Raw genomic sequence first — 19522 nt, 5'->3', positions numbered from 1 at the left:
GAATTGAGAATGTCATGTGGGGCAGTATCAAAAGCCTTACTACAATCAAGATATATCACTTCTACTGGTTCTCCCCTACCCACTTGGCCTATAACCCTGTCAAAGAAGGAAATTTGGTTGGTTTGGCATGATTTGTTCTTGACAAATCCCTGTTGGCTATTATCCTCTAGCTGCTTACAAATTGATTGTTTAATCATTTGTTCCAGTATCTTTCCAGGTATCAAAGTTAGGCTGACCAGTCTATAATTCCCTGGTTCCTCTTTTGTTCCCCTTTTTAAAGAAAGGTACTATGTTTGCCCTTCTCCAGTCCTCTGGGACCTCACCCATCCTCCATGAGTTCTCAAACATAGTTGCTAATGGGTCCAAGATTGCTTCAGCTAATTCCTTAAGTACCCTAGGACAGTGGTTCTCAAACTAGGGCCGCCGCTTGTTCAGGGAAAGCCCCTGGCAGGCCAGGCTGATTTATTTACCTGCCACGTCTGCAGGTTCGGCCAATCACTGCTCCCACTGACCGTGGTTCGCCGCTCCAGGCCAATTCCAGAACAACTGCCCTAGGATTAGTTTCATCAGGCCTTGCCAACTTGAATACATCTAACTTATCTAAATATTCTTGAACCTGTTCTTTTCCTATTTTGGCTTGCATTCCTTCCTTTGTGTTGTTAATATTAATTGTGTTGAGTATCCTGGTCAGGTCACTATTAACCTTTTTAGTGAAGACTGAAGCAAACTAGGTATTAAACACCTCAGCCTTCTAGATGTCATCAGATATTAGCTCTCCTTCCCCACTAAGTAGAAGATCTATGTTTCCTTTGTCTTTCTCTTGTTCTTCATGTATTTATAGAATCTATTCTTATTGCCATTTATGTCCCCTGCTAGGTGTAACTCATTTTGTGCCTTAACCTTTCTGACTTTGTCCCTACATTCATAGAGTCCTAAATTCTAAGGCCAGACAGAACTATTATGATCATCAAATATGACCTCTACAAAATGTGAATTGTCTTTTAACAAAATTATTTGCTCTTGTTTGTTTAAGGTGAATTTGGAGAGGTATGCAGTGGACGTCTGAAGACACCAGGAAAAAGGGAGATTCCTGTTGCCATTAAAACTTTGAAAGGTGGCTATGTGGACAGGCAGAGAAGAGATTTCCTGAGAGAGGCTAGTATCATGGGACAATTTGACCACCCAAATATTATTCGCCTCGAAGGAGTTGTTACAAAAAGTAAGTTATTAATCTATTTTATTTCTTCCCTGTTGGTATCAAAATTAAGGGCACCTTTCATGTTAAAAATAAATGGGATTGCCTTTTACAATAATGACCCAAACCACAGGTTTATGGAAGTTACTATAAACTTCCGTAAGTATTTTGGGCAGTATTTTAGAATAGTGTAGGATGTGTTTTTAATAAGGGATGCTACATCTCTGTAAAAATCCTCCTCATTCAAATAATACCTTCAGAGGTAAATATGAAATAGGATTGCAGTGTTATCTACTGGAAAATTGAATACAAGAGAGGAATCTAGAATCCCAAGTATTGTGAACATGAAGGCAAATTACCTTGCAGAGATAGGAAAGTGGTAGCTATATTCTTCTTTTCCCACAGCCACCCACTTTCTATCATTCTATAATGTTACACTGACATTAATATCTTAATGAACTCATTTCCTATCTACAAGAAAGTAAAAGTTTAAACCCTTTGTTAAAAAATTGCTGTACACTTGCAAAGCCTTCAGGAAAACGTTATGAAGAAAAACAGATACACTTCATTCCCTCTTTTTAATTTAGAATAACCTATGGAACTTCTTCATCTTTATTCCTAGTCTAGCTCACAAGAAAAAAAAAACAAAAATAAAAAACAAAAAAACCTTACTGCTCCAGCAAAACCCTGATCATCTTAATCCATATTTCTAGTTAGGTTAAGAAACTGTCTAAAGAACTAAAATGCAGTGACTATTTAAGTCTGAGATGAAAGTCCTATTAACATGCATGAAATTTATTTATAGCAAACTTTTTGTAACAACGAATTCCAAGCCTCAGGAGGCATGATATTCTCATAATGAAATCCTTGCTATAACCAACTCATGATGTTTGCTGATTTGCAATGCTTCCTTCTGTTTATTTCTCTCTTAAAGTGGATTTAGACTTTATGAAAGGTAATGACTGACAGTATAAAGGAATGAAGTCCTTTTGTCTGCACAGCAGATTCAACACAGGCCGCACAAACTTTTTTGTTATCACCCCTTCCAACATTAGACTTGGGAGACACTATGTACTAGAAGTAAGATGGCAGGTTAAGACACTGAACTGGAACTGCCACAGACTCCCTGTGTGACCTTGGGCAAGTCAACCTCTCTGGGCCTGGGCTCCAGATCTATACAATGTAGATAATAATGCTTTCATGTTTATGAGGTGCTCAGATACTACAGTAATGAGGACCATATGCTGTAAACTTCCATCTTCATGATTGTTCAATCATTGATCACTCTGCTGAAAATAGCAAGGTTGCCAATTCATGCCAGGTAAGATACCACTGAGGGGGAAAACCATGGTTGTATGAGACGTGGAAATCTGTAGGATCTTAATTGAAAGCAGCTGCTTGTTTCATGTACACTGGTGGACAGTCATCTAATAGCAATAATCACTTTCAATCTTTACCGACCTGGGCTGTTTATGAACTAGTGTCATAGAAATGACTTGACTCCATATCCCATTACTCATTAGCTGATTCAACAATGTAATTTGATATGTCTTATTTCTGAAAGAAGCTAGGGATTGTGATTCACAGTAGTTGTTTCCATTCAGTTACATGTTGCATACCTAATAGAATAGAATATACTTAGTGTTTAATCTTTGCCACACTTCTAAATTATCTTATTTATAATGTGTTGTCATCCATTCTAATGAGAAGTGGGCATGAGTTAAAAACAATGAAATCAGTGCAAGTGTTCGTTCCTAGCATGGACAGGCAAATCTGGGTCTTAAATCACCTTAAATCAATAAGATAATTCCTTGTGCTTTCCATGAAGAACTGCAGATACCTGACTATTGCTTTTAAAATATTTGCCTAAAGGTGATATAGGGAGTGTGTGTTCCTGTGGCTTATAGTTATAGTTACACAAAAATGTATTGCTGTCAGATAATAATAAAAATCTAGCATTTGGATCTTTAAAAAAACAAATATGTAGGATGCAACAGAATTAATTCTAGCACTGTTTTATTGGTGGGGTTGGGACTATAGTGTCAACAAATTTCACTTTAAATGCTAGACTGTGCAATTTGCACACAGCATGAAGTAAGGAGCTATGCAGAGCTGACTTACTCTGAAAGAAGTGCCAGTAGGGGTTCCAGGTTTCCTGGTAAACAGAGGGAGCATGCACCCTGCTGCAGTCCTTCTGCTTCCCGGCATGTTGTGGTGGGGTAGCCATAGCTCCATCTTCTCCCCTCACTGCCTCCTTTGGGACACCGTATGCCCGCAGGTGGGTAGTGTGCATGTAGTCGCTGCACTTTCTTGAGGGCGCAGAGTCTGCAATTCTGCCAAACCAAGCCAAGAAGGAAGGGAGGTTTCTTACTCCCACTGTGAACCCCTGGAAAGGTCAGGCAGAATTTGTTCCTAGATGACTTGTTTGTTGATAAAATGATTACAAGGTGCTTTGTCTTCGGAGGTAGACTGATAACAGCAGACACTGTTTATCTGATATATATATCTCCATTGCACTAAGCTGTAGAAATACATCTGATAGAATAAGTTTGATTAATAGAGTTGTACCACTATGCTTAGCACAGGGGTAGGCAACCTATGGCATGCGTGCCAAAGGCGGCACACGAGCTGAGTTTCAGTGGCACTCACACTGCCCAGGTCCTGGCCACCGGTCCGGGGGGGCTATGCATTTTAATTTAATGTTAAATGAAGCTTCTTGAACATTTTAAAAACCTTATTTACTTTACATACAATAGTTATTTTATATATTATGGACTTATAGAAAGAGACCTTCTAAAAACATTAAAATGTATTACTGACATGCAAAACCTTCAATTCGAGTGAATAAATGAAGACTCGGCACACCACTCCTAAAAGGTTGCCGACCCCTGGCTTAGCACATACTTTTCTCTCTAGTAGCCCTCAGCTATGTAGCTGTAGCCATTGCTGGTATATATTGCATCAGTTTGCAAAGCAGTACTCTCCTTAACTGAGTCATTGGCTATTGAACTACAAAAGAGAAAGTAATTGATTGCAATAAACAGAAGAGCGCAACCAAACAAGTAATTATTGACCGGGGAACAACAAATGCTTCCATGCATTACACAAATGATAGATCTTATCTTGCATTATCAAGTAAGCAGAAGTTAGCATTTAAGTAATAGTATTCCCCAAAGTTGCCCTGTGTGTGGTTTGTCAAAGAAAAGAATGCTATAACAGCCCTTTCGCAAATGAATAATTCTGCTTTTGAAGGATTTATTCAGCAGATTTGTAATTCCCTTTTCTCACTGTTGTCTTTCTTACACGTGCCAGTCATGCCCCCATCCCAACGGCAGGGAGATCTGGGTATAACTGCTGCACCAGCTCTTTGTCACCAGAGGATCCAGTTACAGTGTGATGGTCCTCCCATGGCCCATTTTGTTGGCTGTAGGAACACTTTCTGTCAGCATTGCAGACCAAAGCAGACATGCAACAGCACAAAATCTGGGTCCAGCAGTTCATTTACATCAAAGGGACAAACACAAAAAAGAGCATTTGCTTACACTGGATTTGTTTTAGAAACACTGTTGATTTATGTGGGTTGCAATAAAGAGGCCATTTGTTGTCTAGCAGATCCACTCAGATATGCTTGTCTAGAGCAGTGGAGAATATCCATGTTTTCCTTTCAGGTCAATCTGCTATAGTGATGGTGTTAGTCTGCCTTTGGGAGCCCTGTTCATGAGCCAGTTTTTGTTTTTCACTCTGAGCAGACTCACCTGAGTTTGTGTTTCTGTAGCCACACTGACAGCCTTTCATAAATGGGTGTTGGAGGTGAGGAAGCTGCTTGCTTCATAGTACTCAGATGTTGCTGTGACTGAGGTCCCGGGGGGGGGGGGCACACTGAGGTTGCTTAATTAGGGCAAACTGCAAAGAATGGGGAGACAATTCCCCCAAACTGGTGGTTCTTCCAATAATTATTTCCACCAAGCTAGCCAAAAACAACTTCTATAATACCTTACTGCCAAAACACAGTTCCCTTAAAAGCAACCCAGCCTTTGGACTCCTCCCAGACAGCCAAGTCAAATATGAAAGTTCTACTAATTCCAAAGGATCAGACACGTTACTTCCCACATTAATGAATATTTCCCATCTTCACCCAAATACATGCTACAGACAATTCTTATTAACTAAACTAAAATTTATTAAAAAAGAAAAGAGAGAGTATTGGTTAAAAGATCATTATACATACAGACATGAATACAGTTCTGAGATCAGTTTCATAATAGAGATGATGAGCATTGGAGATGCAGAGAGTTCTGAAAATAGGTTCCGTCCAATATTTCATACCCAGGGTGATCCAGATGGGACTGGAGAGCTCAGTCTTAGGACTCAAACTTCACCTGAATAAGCCTCAAGCAGATCTGAGATAAAAAGGATCAGGATAATTTCAGGCCTTCTCTTGACAGCAGGGAGTCCTCAAGTGAACAACAGGCTTTTGAAGTAACCTTCTGTTTCCGAAACATCATCAGTAATTAGCTACATGGATTAACATAAGGTAATTATCCATTAAGCAATTTATCACAAACTTTAAGGAGACATATCCACAGTGAAATTACTCCACCCAAGTTTCATCTAAATGTTAATATTTCTTTTTGATCCCTGAATTAACAGAATACAGCCCTAGACAGGAACCATTTGGTTACATTGTTAACCTCTAACAAGATATAGGTAAACATAGACTACTACAATCACTATCTTCTCCAATTCTTTAACACTACAAGTTTACATTTCGAAGCTCTAGCCTATCTAACATTTCTTTGCTAGCTACTTGTAAGGAATATCCTAATTACAATTTACATACTTTCCTAATATGTCTTTAAAGGTAGAATTTGGGTCATTTACCCTACTAGTTGCTTAATCCTTTGTCATAGTTGCCAAAGCCAGTTGTCGAAGTTGAGGGCAACAGTACCTGTATTTCCCTCAGTGGTCCACTAGGGGCACCCACTCTCAAGCCTCCCAGTGTTGCCTTTTTTGGGTGAAGATTTGTGTCTTTCTCTCTTCTGACCAGGGATTCCCAAGCTGTGCAATTTCCTACCTTCACTGTGTTATTCCCAGTAGATATGTTGCCCAAGCACACCCAGTTGCTTTCTGTTCAGAGACAGTTAACAGTGTGACTGACCATGACTACTGATACCACACAGCTCTTTTTATGCAATCCTATTTCATTATTAGGGTAAAAGCACTACAGAAAAAACATATTAAAACAATAAAAGAACCCACTAATATGCTTACCAGAGAATCCCCCAATCCTACCATGGGCTATGGCAGAAGCAGTCCTACAACACCGCATGCACAGGGCTTTCTTTGCAGTCACAAGTTTATCACAGCTTCAGCTCAGAACAGGCACTCAGGCTTACAGAGCCTCAGCAGGCCCAGTCCTTCTAACCCTAACCTAAAGATTGGGGGCCTCCTTGTACAGGCTTCCTGTCTCCTTGCTGGATCAGGAAGAAGGCCCTGAGCCAGTTTAAAACCAGGCTGTTTATCCAACAATCCTTTCGTTGTCTGTTGATCCTTGGAGAATCTAGTTTGAACAAGTATATGTATATCTCTCCAGGGGAGTGGTTTCAAAGGGCTGATAACAGAGGAAGTACCTTAGCACCCCAGTCCTACTAGATGTACAGACAGTGCCACAATAACACATCCTTAATTGTATTTTTACTACAGTGGACCCATTTGTCCAGGATATTGTCAGTCTCTCATGCCAGGGTTTAAGCTCCATGGGAACAGGACCCATTTGACATCTAAATCGTATTATATTATATATTACATAAACCCAGGAAAATCCCCCTCCCATGCAAGCTCTGTGACCTAAACTATGAAGGTTAGTCACCTCCCGCCCTGGTGCTCTAACTATTTAAATTCATTTTATAGCTGTTGCCTCCTATTTGAAAACACAGCTTTTGCATATTTCAGAATTTGCAAATGTCACTCTGACAAGCTGAATCTTTTTGAAGACCTGATGCCCTTTATATAACATGATATGTAGAGTCACTTTCCAGAAAGGTTCAAAATTATCCATGCAGCAAGGGAGGATGGAAGAAGGTGACACCCATATTCTTGGTTTTGTGTCAGCCCATGTTCCAGTAATGATAGGTGTAAGTTTGGTATGACACTGGAAGCTTGTTTATCATTTTCTGAGTGTTGTGCTCAAGTGACTTTCAAATTTTGAATGTGATTGTGAAATCCAAAAGGCAGCAATCTTGCAAATCAAATTCAAACCTTTAATCACAGAGCTCCCTGTCAAACTACTGTATATTGCAGAGGTGGGCAAACTTACTGACCCTCCGAGTCACATACGACAATCTTCAGAAGTTTGAGAGCCAGGGCACACCTCCATCTCCATAGGAGGCATCTGACAGGGATTGGGGGCTTCAGCCCCACTCCTGCTGAAGCCCCAAAACGTGGCAGCAGCGACTTGTGGGGCAGAAGCCCCAAGAACCCCCTGCTCGCTGAGCAGAAGAAGCCCCTATCCTACCATCCTGCTGCAAGGTAGAGATCCAGACACCCCCACCCACCATCAACTGGTAAGTGAGAATGGAGGGGACGCATGGGGGGGGCTCTGCGAGCCCTACTTCAATGGTAAAAGAGCTGCATGTGCCTCGCGAGTCACAGTTTGGCCACTCCTGGTATTTTGCCTTGTCTCTAAGAAGAGAGTCTGGAGGACAGCAGCACCTTGCATTGTTCATGATGAGGGCATGATCCTAATTCATTGTAGCAGCATGATCCTAATTCATTGCAATTTGCAGTGTGTAACTTTTCATTGCAGATCTCTTCTTCACTCATTACAAATGTCAGCAAGAGATATCAATGAATCTTCCTTACCCCCCCACACACACCTTTCTTACCCCCTCAGGGAGGATGTTGTTTTAAGTCTTTGAGCCCTCTGGATAATGCATCAAATATTGCTCTTTTCTCCATCCTATTAACAGGTGGAGACTATTAAACTGAATTCAGAATTCACTTTGGAAGGTTACATATTTTACAGGACAATATAGTTATTATATACTGTGCTATATGCTTGTCTATTGTGCAAAAGGATGAGGTAACTTTGAGTTTGTGACACTTTAATGTCAACCACATATCATGAGATTTTACTTTCAGACAATCTAATTACACTGTATACAAAAAATGTTGAAAATTAAACGTTAAACAGTGACTTTCTGAACTTGGATGCAACATATTAGTTTACATAATGTCTTTAGCACTGTGTACCAAAAAACAATGTGAACTGTATTACTGTACGTAATTGTTTTCTAAAATATAAAATTTTGAAAGTCAACAGAAAACATCTGATTTAAATAAATGTCATGTTAACACTATCTTACAGTAACACTAACACAGCATATACTTCAAACGTACTGTATTTCCATAAGGGTTTATAACTGATTAATTGTATAGCTGCAGCCATGTATGTTTGGTTATATATCAGCGCAGTCAGTTCCTTCTCCTTGGATCAGAGTATCTAAGTCAAAGGTCTATCAGTCTTTGAAATCTACAATATTAATAAATAATTTGGAAACCTAACAAAAGAAAAAAATAAAAGTGTATCTGCAACCACAACAAAACTTTTTACTTTATCCCCATAACTCAAGACACCAACGCTGCTAAGAAATACCTGTGAAGTGGAAAACCATGCTGAATTCTGACATGAAAATGAGCACCCACAAAAAAGTACTTTTAAAGCAATAATAAATAATGTAGTCACTTTAGCAATGAAGCAATTTTGCATGGAGAAGCAGTTTAGAATAGATTAGTAAAAAGGGAAACAAAAGCCATAGTAGTTGGTTAAAACCTACTATGGGTCGCTTTACAATCGTGATATCTGTCATTCTCAGCTAGTTATTGTGGCATCATTGGTATTTCCCATTCTAAGTATAGCTAGTATGCTATGTAGCAAATATTGTGGTGAAAGTAACTGGTGTGTTGTGGTAAATTTTGAGTTTTTAATGCCACGTACTGTAATAATGAATGTGTCTCATGAAGCATATTGGAACTGTATGCAAAACTTCATGGGACAAATTCATCCCTGGTGTCAATGGTATGACTCCTTTTGATGGAGCACCCACCTCACACTGGTTTGCAAAGGGTTAAGGTGGCCAGGCATGCCAATTAACTCCCGTAAGTGCACCTGGAGGAGGAGTCAGGAGCTGGCCACTAACTAGGAGTAGGCTCAGCTGTGCCAGTACAGGCAGGGGCCCAGCATATAGCCAAGTAGCTGGCTACAGGTGGGGGCTGCTGGAAGGCAGGCTGCAGCCACTCCCTGAGTAAAGGATTTGGCAAACCTAGAGAAGGGAGAAGCCAGTAAAGTAGGAAAAAGCCCAGGGGAAACAGCAATGAGGACTAAGGAGATATAAGCCAAGGCCTATATCTTGTTATAGGGTCTCTGGGTTGGAACCCAGTGTAGTGGGCAGGCCTGGGTTAGAGTTTGGGTTCCCCTACCAGCAATTGGGTAATGGCACAGGATGTTGGAGATGCCACCCTGACACAGGGTCTGGAAGGCCTTTGAATTCCCTGGAAGGGGAGGACTTTAGTTACCTGGCTGGAAGGCCAAGCTACGAGAGGAAACTGCAAATCTGGGAGTGAGTGGGATAGCAGAAGGAGGCAAGATGGGGGAAGACACCATGGGAGGGAGAGTGCAGGCTGGTGGAGCTAATTCCCAGGATGACCAGCAGAAGGTGCTGCGAGCAGTGAGTGAACCCCGTGCCACTCCTGTACAGCCAATGGAGTTATACCTGCTTATACAAGGATTGAATTTGGCTCACTGTCTTTATTTTTCTTTTAATATTGTTTTAAAAGTTAAATACCATTGCACATTACTGTAAGTTTAAATGGTGCCATGGTGAACTGCAAAAAAGATTATGAAAGATCAGCCATATATCTTCACTGGATGTGTTTTATTAAAATGGGATCCAAAATGAAGAAATTATCCAAAATTTGGAAATTAGAGCTATGCACCATGTCTGACAGAAGCAAGACAAAAGTAAGATATTTTATCCACAACGCTTTTTGTAAAATAGGTTACCCTTAATGGACTCATCCAGAGTACCTAATTAATGTAGATAATGCTGAGTTAGTATTAGACAAAAAGTAGGGCTTACAAAAGATATATACACTACCCTGCATATAATTTGTGGAAGGTTTGTTCTGCCAAGACCTACAATACCCCAGTAAATTGATTTTCCTAAATGACAAGTACTTGAAAGGAATTAGCTCTTAAACCCCTAGAAAATTATTCTTTTCATCTGACAGAACTTTTTGGCACGAACCAAAAGGCTTTTATGGTTTCCTGCAGTTCCACTTTTTGTGTTTTACTTCTCTGTACTATAACTAACAAGCAATACAATATAACTGTCAGCTTTGCTGTATGTTTCATAGGCTGATAAGCAATGAAGAAAAAGCACATTGTCAAGTGGTCAAACAACTAACATCTTGTTAGTAGTCGCTTAATCTGACCATGATACTGTGTCCACCATGACTAAACCTTTATACATTTTTTTTTCAAAAGCTGCTTCTGTAAAGAAAGTAGAAGGCAACTGGATTTCACGCACTCTGTAGGATCTTTTTTCAAAGCTGGCTGTATTTAATCACATAAGGCCTGTTTTCCAAAGGTATTAGGTGTCTAAAAATGCAGATAGATGCCTAGCCTCTGTTGAAAATCCCACTAGGCACCTATCTACATCTTTAGTCATCTAAATACTTTTTAAAATCAGTCTTTTTGTTATCCACAAGGTTTTTTGTTGTTGTTTTTTGTTTTGGGTTTTTTTAAGAAAAGGCTTGATATGACTATCAATTTGCATAATTAACATCATTACCAGCTGCAAGCAATTGCATTTCAGGATAGGTTTCATTCTCCTGAATATATTATGTAATTCCCTGTTTTAAAATCCCCATTAGGAGTGAGTGAGAAGATTGAACTTTAAATTGAACAAATTAGTTGTAATGGGTAGATGGAATATGGTGGGTTTTTTTCTGAATGCAGTCCAGAGAATTAATGAGTAAAAGGGACACAGGTTCAGTTGCACTGATGAGGTTTATTTCTTATTTACATTGCTGATTTTGTGTTTGTATAATAGAACCGTTATAGTTTTGCCCTAGTCATGGTGAGACCTATTGAAAATTAGTGATTATTTTGCAAATGAGTAAAAAATAAAACAATTTAAAAAATTCAGGGCACTGATTCATAAACTGTATTTTATTCATTTATTTTATTAAATATACATTAATTTGTTGTAACTTTCTTCATTGCCTCATAGTGCCCTAGTAAATTAACTGTAGTCTAATTTGTAAAATGAATAGTCTTAAATCCAGTTGCATCTCTCTTGCTGATAAGTCTTTGATGAGAAGAGGAAACCATTGGATTTAATGGTAAAACTTCTTGGGTCTGAGGTTTCCCAAAATGATGATTAGGGAGATTCTGCTGTGTTTTTAAGCTAGAGTCTAGGAGCGATTGATCATATCTGAGGGATTATTTTGTATACTTTTAACCTAAGTTTAAAAAATACAGTAATTTTCGCTGTACATTCAGTAAAAGCTTTGTCTCTCTGTTTCATTTCACTATAAATGCTTAACTTTAGTCCAACTTTCAATAATAAGTCATTCTGTGATAGCTCTATGACAGTTGTGTTGTGGTGGCATCAAGGAGGTGTAACTTGACCAAGTGAAAGTGCTTTCTTGTCACCTATCAATGAAACCTGCAGCTCTTATGATTAGCTTTATTTATTATCAAAATAGACAAATTAATAGTGAGGGAATAACAAGCTAGACAAAGCTGGTCTTACAGTGTGCAAATGTCCTGTTTATTTCAGCTCCCTCTCTACAATACATACAGGGCTCTGTTGCATCTTTGCAGGGCTGTTCTATTTTGGTGGTAGATATGCAAGTGCACCACTTCAGCATCAGTGTCCAGAGGCACTTGTGCATTACTCAGGTAGAATGCTGCTATGGGCACTAGCAGCAGCCCATATTGGGAGGTGAGGCACAAGCTCACCCTATCTGCCTTTAGACCACCTCAGTCAATGCATTGGGTGAGAAAGTGAGACTGTGGAAGCCGGACTTTCACCCTGCTCAGACAGAGTACTGCAGGTGGAACTATGACTTTCATGCATTTTTGCAGTGAAAGAGCCTGATTTTCCTCTCACACGGCTGTAAATGAGGAGTAACTCCACTGAAGTAAACGGAATCACCAGTGTGTCCTCTCTCACTGGTTTTAATCAGGCCCAAGCAGTGCAAGCTTTGGGAGTCTGGCTGACCCTTTTGTAGGTGCACAAGGGAAGAATGTACTTTCTATCCGCACTCCCTGCCAACCAGTTGCATAGGGGCAACTTGTATCTGGCCATCAGCGTAGCAAGGATGGATCCATAATATGATTTATTGAGTATAATATTGGGTATAGAAAGTAAAATTTGGTGTGTGATGGGTGAGGATATTGGAAAATTAAATGAGCACCTTAAAGTGATGCTTTGAGGCCTGGCTTGTAGTGGACAGAGTAAGCAGGGAATCTAGAAAGAATACGAATACAAAAGCCCAACGGTAAAATAATGAAGGAATGAATCAAAGTACTGGTGGCAGAAGTTTAGTATGTGTTGATTTCAGGAATGTCAGTGAGGCAGTGTAGAAGGTAAGTCAGCTGAATTGGCATGGGCAGTAACAGTTTAAAAAAAAATTAGAATCAAAAAGGACTTTCAGGTTCCTTGCTGCCAACTGAGGTTAATTTGGTTAAAGTTGGCCTTAGCATAGAAACACAGCTGGGTGGTTTTCTATCACAGGAGAATAAAATAATTTCAGTTTTAGCCATGTTCATGTGAAGAAGTTCTAGTATATCGAGCACACATCTGCCAAATTTTTAATGATAAGAGCAAGTATATCATCTGAAACTAGAAAATGGAAGATAATACTGTACCTAATCAGCAGAGGGATAATGGTCATGTCTAGAAGAACTCATCAGTTCACCATGGGGAAAAGTGGTACATAGAAAATAGTAAAGGGCCTAGGACTGAGCCCTGAGGAAAATTTACCATTAAATCATACAAATTAAACAAACTAGTTACTGAATCCCTGCGAAGATGGAGAAGACAGATAAGAAACTAGCCAGAATCTTAAAAACAAGCCACAGAGAATGACAAGTGAGGTCTTAGTCTAGGAAAAAAAAAATTAAAGCAGCTCTGGATTTCTTGTCTCCATGATCCACAGATTACAAGTAAAAGGTGTTGGTTTTCCCTATCAACGCTGCAAATACAGTCAAGGTCTGTGAAAGTTAAAGTGAGTTATTTTCTTCTTGTGCATCAGCATCAGTGTCAGGGTTCCCTCCCCACTTTGAACTCTAGGGTACAGATGTGGGGACCCTCATGAAAGACCCCCTAAGCTTATTTCTACCAGCTTAGGGTAGAACTTCCCCAAGGCACAAACTTTTTGACCTTGGAGGGTACGCTGTAAATCACCAAGTGATTTAACAAAGAATTAGGGAAGAGACCACTTCAAGATGTCTTCACCCAAAATATCCCCCCAAGCCTTACACCCCCCTTTCCTGGGGAGGCTTGAGAATAAACAAGATGAGCATAGGACCCTAAACATCCAATCAGATTCTTAAAAAACAGAACTTTATTAGAAGAACAAAACAAAGATAAAAGAACAACTCTGCAGTATTAGAATGGAAGATAATCTCACAAGGCAGTCAGATTCAAAACATAGAGATCCCTCTAGGCAAAACCTTAAGTTACAAAAAGACACAAAAACAGGAATACACATTCCCTCCAGCACAAGCACAAGAATTTCACAAGCTAAAACCAAAAGAAAATTTAAGGCATTTTCTAGCTAGATTACTTACTAACTCTATAGGAGTTGGATTGCTTTCTTTCTTGATCTGTCCCTGCAGAGGCATCACACAGACAGACAAAGCCTTCCCCCTCTTCCCCCCCCCCCCCCACACCTCAGATTTGAAAGTATCTCGTCCCCTTATTGGTCATTTTGGTCAGGTGCAAGCCAGGTTACTTCAGCTTCTTAACCCTTTACAGGTAAGAGGATTTTTCCTGTGGCCAGGAGGGATTTTATAGCACTGTATACAGAAAGGTGATTACCCTTCCCTTTATTTTAATTTATTTTATTTTTATGACATGTCCCCCAAATCACAGATAGTATTGGACAGCCTGTTCCACACTGGCTGTGATTTCTTCCTGGAGCTCTAGGAGAAAATAGAATTAATAAGACACATGTACCTTTAGATATACTACTGACAGTATAAAAACTAACAGTATTTCCCACATCTCAAGGACGATTTTAACCATTTGATTCTGGGAAGCTTTCATGGGAGAGTGCATCAGTCACTTTGTTAGAAGCTCCTGAAATGTGTTGTATTTCGAAATCAAAATCTTGAAGAGCTAAACTCCACCGAATAAGTTTTTTGTTATTTCCCTTGGCGTTATGAAGCCACTTTAGCCCAGCATGGTTGGTTTGCAGGTTGAAACGCTGTCCCCAAACGTATGAGCGTAGCTTCTCCAGAGCGTAGACAATGGCATAACATTCCTTTTCACTGATTGACCAGTGGCTTTCCCTCTTAGACAGCTTCTTGCTGAGAAACACAACAGGATGGAATTCTTGATTCTGTCCTTCCTGCATTAGGACTGCTCCCACATCACGCTCGGGCGCATCTGTGGTTACTAGGAACGGTTTGTCAAAGTCTGGGGCCCTTATCATAGGGTCAGACATGAATATCACTTTAAGATGGTTAAAGGCCTTCTGACACTCTTCAGTCCACTGAACTGCATTTGGCTTTTTATTTTTGGTTAGGTTCTAGTTCTAGAACTGTCAGTGGGGCGGCGATTTGGCTGCAGTGTGGTACAAATCACCTGTAGTATCCGGCCAAGCCTAAAAAGGATTGGACCTGTTTCTTTGACTTTGGGACAGGTGACTTTTGGATAGCATCCACCTTGGCCTGTAGGGGGTTGATAGTTCCTTGACCCACCTGGTGTCCAAGGTAAGTCACTCTGTTTAGGCCTATTTGACACTTCCTAGCCTTAACAGTTAGTCCTGCCTCCCTTATGTGCTTGAAAACTTGTTGTAGATGCTCCAGGTGTTCTGCCACATCATCCAGATAGGTGACTGCATATTCTCCCAATCCTGCTAGGAGACCATCTACAAGTTTTTGGAAGGTGGCGGGTGCATTTCGCAGCCCAAAAGGGAGCACATTAAATTCATACAGCCCGACATGGGTGATGAAAGCTGATCTTTCCTTGATGGATTCTTCTAGCGGTACCTGCAAGTACCCCTTGGTTAAGTCCAAGGTAGAGATGAACTGGGCCCCTTCTCTAATAGTTCATCTGTGCATGGCATTGGATAGTTGTCTGGGTGAGTTACCGCATTTAGCTTATGGTAGTCCATGCAAAAATGTATCTCCCCATCTGGTTTGGGAACTAAAACCACTGGAGATGCCCATGCACTGCCAGAGGGGCAGATTACACCCATCTGTAGCATATCCTGGATCTCCCGTTCTATAGCAGTTCTGGCTTGAGGAGACACCCGGTAAGGTTGGGCCTGAATTGGGTGAGCATTACCTGTTTCAATAGAGTCGTATGCCCGTTTGATCCATCCTGGGGTGGCTGACAACATCGGTGTGTAGCTAGTGCACAGCTCCTTGAGCTGCTGTAGCTGCATATGCCCAAGGGTCACGGAGAGGTTCACCTCTTCCACGCCACCATCACTTTTCCCTTCAGAGTAGAACACCTTCAGGCCACTCAGCGTCATCTCCTCCCTGGGCTGTAAATTGACAAAGCTTTAATTCTCTGGAATAAAAGGGCTTTAGAGAACTAATATGGTACACTTTAGGCTTTTGGTTTGAGTTGGGGAATGCTATGAGACAATTAACAGCTCCCAGGCAGTCTTGGACCGTGAATGGCCCTTCCCATGACGCTTCCATTTTATGGGCCTGGAGCGCCTTTAAGACCATGACCTGGTCCCCTACTTTGAAGGAACGCTCTCTGGCATGTTTATCATACCAGGCTTTCTGCTCTTTTTGAGCATCTTTTAGGTTTTCTTTAGCAAGGGCTAAAGAGGTTCGGAGGGTGTTTTGTGGGTTGGTTACAAAGTCCAGAATGTTAGTTCCTGGAGAAGGTGTAAATCCCTCCCATTGCTGCTTCACCAACTGCAATGGCCCCTTAACTTTGTGGCCATACACACGTTCAAATGGTGAAACCCCTAAACTGGGATGTGGTACAGCTCTGTAGGCAAAGAGCAGCTGCTGCAACACTAGGTCCCAATCATTGGAGTGCTCATTTACGAATTTACGTAGCATGGCCCCCAAAGTTCCATTAAACTTCACCACCATGCCATTTATTTGATGGTGGTAAGGGGTGGCAACCAAGTGATTCACTCCATGAGTTTTCCAAAGGCTTTCTGTGGTTCTGCCAGGAAATTAGTTGCCGAATCTGTGAGGATGTCGGAGGGCCAACCTACCCTGGCAAAAATGTCTGTTCATGCCTGGCACACACTTTTAGCCCTGATGTTGCTTAGAGCTACTGCTTCCAGCCATCAGGTGTCAAAATCCATGAAAGTCAGTATGTACTTCTTTCCTTTGGGTGTCTTTTTCAGAAAAGGACCCAGAATATACACAGCTACTCGCTGAAATGGACTCTCAATTATGGGGAGTGACTGGAGAGGGGTTTTGACCTGGTCTTGAGGTTTTCCCACCCTTTGGCATACCTCACAATACCAGACATAGGTAGAAACATCCTTGCTCGTTCCCTCCCAGTGGAAGGACTTCCCCAAACGGTCTTTGGTTCTGTTCACCCCGGCATGGCCACTAGGATGATTGTGGGCTAAGCTCAAGAGCTTTACCCTCTATTTAGTTGGAACTACCAACTGTCTCTGAGGATGCCAGTCTTCCTGGTGTCCACCGGAAAGAGTTTCCTTGTATAAAAGTCCTCTTTCTGCAACAAACCTGGATCGATTAGAAGAGCTGAGAGGAGGTGGGTTGCTCCATGCCACTGTCCAAGCTCCCTGGAGGTTTTGATCTGCTTCCTGTTTGGTCTGGAACTGTTCCCTTGATGCTGGAGACATCAGTTCCTCACTGGATTGTGGATGTGGGCTTGGTCCCTCGGGAAGCGATGCAGGTGATGGTGCTGTTTCTGTTGACTATGAACCGCTCTCCACTGGTGCACTATGTTGGGGTTCAGGCTCCAGCTGAGCCTCTTGTTTAGGGTTATCTGCTGCTGTTGCCAGTGCAGGCTTGATGGTGCCCTGTGGTGTTGGAGCTGTAGATGGGTTTGCAAGTGCTGGACTCAGTGCTGGCAATGGTTCTGGTACTGGTTGCTTCACCACTTCTGGTTCTAGGACTGGCTTTGGTTAGGTTTCTGCTACTGGCTCCGCTATGGCTGTTTCAGTCGTTGGCAGGCGATCCGGTTCCACCACCTCTATCTGAGACTCTGATAACACAGACTGGGCCCTGGTGGAAGGCTCAGGAACAGGGATAGGTGGGAAAGCTTGCTTTGTCTGGCTGAGGGTGACCATTCCCACCCTCTTGGCCAGCTTTACATGGTTGGCCAAGTCTTCCCCCAGCAGCATGGGGATGGGATAATCATCATAGACTGCAAAAGTCCATGTTCCTGACCAGCCCTTGTACTGGACTGGCAACTTGGCTGTAGGCAAGTCAAAAGAGTTTGACTTGAAGGGTTGAATCATCACTTAGACCTCTGGGTCGATTAAGTTGGGGTCCACTAAGGATTGGTTGATAGTCGACACTTGTGCTCCGGTGTCCCTCCACGCTGTAACCTTCTTCCCGCCCACACTCACAGTTTCCCTCCGCTCTGAGGGTATCTGGGAGGCATCTGGGCCTGAGGACCCTCAGTGTGACTCCGGTGCAATGAACTGTAATCTATTGGGGTTCTTGGGGCAGCTGGCCTTTACATGCCCCAGATCGTTACATTTAAAACATCATCCAGCTGACGGGTCACTGGGGTGAGGTGGGTTGCTGGAGAACAATGTGGCGGGATGATAAGGTGTCTGGAGGGTTCCTTGGGGTGTAGTTGGGGCCTTGGGCTGCCACCAGTAGTAGGGTGTGTTCTGAGGGTGTCCCTTCTGGTATCCACTCAGACTGAAACCAGGGTTGTTCCTCTCTCGTCCCTCCACCCATTTTGTTCCAGTTTGTCCCGCCTCTCTGACGGTCTGGGACTGCTTGTATTGATCGGCATAAGAAGCAAGACTTTCTGCTGAGTCCATTTTCTTATCCCATAACCACTGTTTTACATCATCATTGGTCATAGTCAGGAACTGCTCCTGTGTCGTCAAATCACCCATTCCTTCAAAGCTAGTTACACCCCTTCCTTTGACCCATTTATCGAACAGATCCTTCATCTGGTTTACATAAGTCACATTACTTAGTCCAGCCCCTCTCTTAAGGACTCTAAATTTTACCCTGTAAGTTTCAGGTAAAAATTTGAAATTGCTTCAAAACCAAATCCTTAAATCTCCCATAGTCAGAAGCATCATCAATGGGCATCTTACTGAATATGTCCAGAGCTCTTCCAGTCAATTTTGCTACCAGTGTGGTCATTTTGTGATCGTCAGGAATTTTATGGAGTGTGCACAGTCTCTCAAAGGTGAGAAAATATTCAGCAATATCACTGGATTCATCATACCGTGGACATAGTCGCTCCCATTTGTGGAGTGTTGGGGAAAGATTGTTAGGGTTAGCTCGTAGATTCAGCTTAGCCTTTTCCAGATCTAAGCACTTCAGCTCTAACTCTGCCTCCAAGCGTTGCTTCTCCGCCTCCGCCTCCAAGCGTTTCGCCTCTTTCCTCGCCTCTGCTTCCAACTCCAAGCGTTTTAAGGCTATCTGTTTGTCATGCTCTTTTTGTCTCTCTTCTGCTTGTCTGTTGTGCTCTTTTTGTCTCTCTTCAGCTTCAGATTTAGCTAATTCTAGTTGCTGTTGGATATTACGTTTCGCCATCCTAGCTCCTGCTTACCTAGCTTACCCGAGAGCTAGAAAGAAAAAAAAACCTGCTTGTGAATTTCCAATTCGCTGTGGTAATCTGATGTCTTTGCCTCCAGCTGTTCCCGGCTAACAGAAAAATCCTTTTGTTATGCAACTGCTCTGTCTCCAGGCAAAGAGACAGAACCTGCAGCTGTAATCAGCTTTAAAAAACCCTCCTTGTTTTTTCAAGCAGAGAGAAAAATTTGTCCTTTTAAAATCCTGCTGTGCTTTTGGTTCAAAAATATTCCCACCACCCTGCCACCATGTCAGGGTTCCCTCCCTACTCTGAACTCTAGGGTACAGATGTGGGGACCCGCATGGAAGACCCC

At 41.8% G+C, this 19522-nt stretch overlaps 1 protein-coding gene across 6 annotated transcripts in view; it reads left to right on the top strand.

The window, feature by feature from the left end:
• EPHA6 (EPH receptor A6) overlaps window positions 1-19522 on the top strand; it is an 879356-nt gene that overhangs the window by 702314 nt on the left and 157520 nt on the right. For all 6 annotated transcript variants that reach the window (XM_073305263.2, XM_073305254.2, XM_073305245.2 and 3 more), the window contains one exon: window positions 1034-1219. In XM_073305263.2, coding sequence (XP_073161364.1) covers window positions 1034-1219 — 186 coding nt within the window. The remainder of the gene's footprint in view (window positions 1-1033; window positions 1220-19522) is intronic.

The sequence above is a fragment of the Lepidochelys kempii genome, chromosome 1, assembly GCF_965140285.1.
Source record: "Lepidochelys kempii isolate rLepKem1 chromosome 1, rLepKem1.hap1, whole genome shotgun sequence".
NCBI lineage: Eukaryota > Metazoa > Chordata > Testudines > Cheloniidae > Lepidochelys > Lepidochelys kempii.
The sequence above is the reverse complement of the archived record's forward strand: the minus strand, read 5'-3'. Positions and strand labels throughout refer to the sequence as shown.